The sequence below is a fragment of the Sinocyclocheilus anshuiensis genome, unplaced genomic scaffold, assembly GCF_001515605.1.
Source record: "Sinocyclocheilus anshuiensis isolate Anshui unplaced genomic scaffold, SAMN03320099.WGS_v1.1 scaffold3697, whole genome shotgun sequence".
In the NCBI taxonomy this organism is placed as follows: Eukaryota; Metazoa; Chordata; class Actinopteri; order Cypriniformes; family Cyprinidae; genus Sinocyclocheilus; species Sinocyclocheilus anshuiensis.
Genome location: NW_015548502.1, coordinates 57,151 through 59,996, shown reverse-complemented (window position 1 = coordinate 59,996; position 2,846 = coordinate 57,151). Strand labels below are relative to the sequence as shown.

At 39.7% G+C, this 2,846-nt stretch overlaps 1 protein-coding gene across 1 annotated transcript in view; it reads left to right on the top strand.

Annotated features, from left to right (window-relative positions):
* Nucleotides 1-2,846, top strand: part of LOC107656790 (adenylosuccinate lyase) — a 38,274-nt gene that overhangs the window by 10,717 nt on the left and 24,711 nt on the right. Inside the window, exons 11-14 of the mRNA XM_016444737.1 lie at nt 1,369-1,458; nt 1,782-1,958; nt 2,076-2,219; nt 2,500-2,612. Of these exons, the coding sequence (XP_016300223.1) occupies nt 1,369-1,458; nt 1,782-1,958; nt 2,076-2,162 (354 nt within the window). The 3' untranslated portion in view covers nt 2,163-2,219; nt 2,500-2,612. The remainder of the gene's footprint in view (nt 1-1,368; nt 1,459-1,781; nt 1,959-2,075; nt 2,220-2,499; nt 2,613-2,846) is intronic.

Here is a 2,846-nt window from a genome sequence, read left to right as displayed (position 1 = left end):
TTGTAGAAAGTCAACCATCACTGCAGCCCTCCACCCGTCGGGGCTTTATGGCAGAGTGGCCCGCCGGAAGCCTCTCCTCAGTGCAAGACACTTGAAAGCCCGCATGGAGTTTGCTAAAAAACACCTCCAAGATGGTGAGAAATAAGATTCAGACCAGAGAATCTTATTTCTCACCATCTTGGAGTCCTTCCGGTGTTTTTTAGCAAACTCCATGCGGTCTTTCATGTGTCTTGCACTGAGGAGGTTTGCTAAAAAACACCTGAAGGACTCCAATATGGTGAGAAATAAGATTCTCTGGTTTGATGAGACCAAGATAGAACTTTTTGGCGTTAATTCTAAGCGGTATGTGTGGAGAAAACCAGGCTCTGCTCATCACCTGTCCAATACAGTCCCAACAGTGAAGCATGGTGGTGGCAGCATCATGCTGTGTGGGTGTTTTTCAGCTGCAGGGACAGGACGACTGGTTGCAATCGAGGGAAAGATGAATGCGGCCAAGTACAGGGATATCCTGGACGAAAACCTTCTCCAGAGTGCTCAGGACCTCAGACTGGGCCGAAGGTTTACCTTCCAACAAGACAATGACCCTAAGCACACAGCTAAAATAACGAAGGAGTGGCTTCACAACAACTCTGTGACTGTTCTTGAATGGCCCAGCCAGAGCCCTGACTTAAACCCAATTGAGCATCTCTGGAGAGACCTAAAAATGGCTGTCCACCAACGTTTACCATCCAACCTGACAGAACTGGAGAGGATCTGCAAGGAGGAATGGCAGAGGATCCCCAAATCCAGGTGTGAAAAACTTGTTGCATCTTTCCCAAAAAGACTCATGGCTGTATTAGATCAAAAGGGTGCTTCTACTAAATACTGAGCAAAGGGTCTGAATACTTACGACCATGTGATATTTCAGTTTTTCTTTTTTAATAAATCTGCAAAAATGTCAACGATTCTGTGTTTTTCTGTCAGTATGGGGTGCTGTGTGTACATTAATGAGGAAAAAAAAATAACTTAAATGATTTTAGCAAATGGCTGCAATATAACAAAGAGTGAAAAATTGAAGGGGGTCTGAATACTTTCCGTACCCACTGTATATTAAATGCCGCTTTGACCTATGCATCTGTTTTAATTGATGATCTAATGGTAGAAATTTATTTATTTATTAATTGTATTTAAACTGTATATTCTGTTTGCTGAGAAAACTTTACATTAGACAATTTATTCTTTATAGTTGAGTACTTTTATGTTTAATCACATGAAAACTTTCATTATTAATCACATTAACAACTAAGACAGCTCTAGTTGTTATTTTTATAACCTGGTCCTGAACCATATATATATATTTTTTAAAATCATTCTCTTTCTTTTTTATAGGTGATTGAGAGACATATCCGTCATGAGCTGCCTTTCATGGCTACTGAAAACATCATCATGGCCGTGGTGAAGGCTGGAGGAAACAGACAGGTCAGAACAATCAGTGATTAATGAATAAGAAATCTTAAGATAAATATATAAGAATCTTGTCTTGTAATTACTATTCTTTGTTGCAAATCAACCTAAAGATGTTTGAATAAATTACTTGCACTGTAAATATTTCTCTGTCAGTGCAGCAGATGTTGTAGTTGTTGCAGACAATTTCACGATTTAGTTTATGCAGGACAGACATCAGCACATGAAGCTGTATGACACTGCAGTGGCATTTTTGGTCTGCTAGGAAATAGATGCTTATTGTGCTGATGTTTAATGCTGACTGACATTTTTGTCTGTACTAACAAAAAAACACTCAGGACTGCCATGAGAAGATTCGGGTGCTGTCCCAGCAAGCTGCGGCTGTAGTCAAACAGGAAGGCAGGGATAATGACCTACTGGCTCGGGTTCAGGCTGATCCATATTTCACCCCTATACTTGGACAGCTGGACGCCTTACTGGACCCCAAAACCTTCGTCGGCCGAGCCCCACAACAGGTACACATGCAACCTAGAAATATCTATATAACATTCCACTACCGTGCTACTAATATTTATCACGTAATTTATGAATGATGTGAGCTGTAATACCTTTACACTTTTTCTTTGTCTCAGGTTACCAGGTTTTTGTCTGAGGAGGTCAGGCCTGTTCTAGAGCCATACAAAAGTAATATGGATGTCAAGATTGAACTAGAGCTCTGAGACAAACATACGAGACTGTGACGCATCAGAATAGTATTTCAATAAAGAAATGTCAAGGTGTTCAATCTTTTGTGTGCTCTTTTATGTGGCATTTTGACATTTAATTCTCTTACGTCAGATGTAATTTTTACAAATTATTTTACACATTTACACATCTTTTTACACATTTTGACCTTTACTCTGGTATTGTTACGAGTTCATGTCTCACACACATATAAAAATCTAAATATTACATATTTGAATTCAACTATGTAGAGTAACTGCTGAACATGTATTTGATTTAGGTTAATAAGTATATTATGTAACTTTTAACCCTTAAATGTTTCTGTATTGTCAGACATAATATATTTGAGAGGCTGGGAGGGAGGGAAGGGGTAATGGCCTAATTACCCCTTAAAAGCAACATGGCAGCATTTGGGAAAATAAGCATGAGAAGACTACTGACTTAAGGTAAATGTAACTGGAATCCTTTCAATCCCTGAAACCAGCCAAAGCTGGTCATAGCTGGTTAAGGGGTTTTGACCACTTCTTTAGCAGGTCAGGCTGGTCTTAGCTCATCACCCTGAACAACCAACCAGCTAAAACCAGATGAACACCAGCTTGGACAGGCTGGGAGACCAGCTAAGACCAGCCATCCAGCATAGGCTAGTTTTAGCTGTTTTTTCAGCAGAAATGTTTGTTATA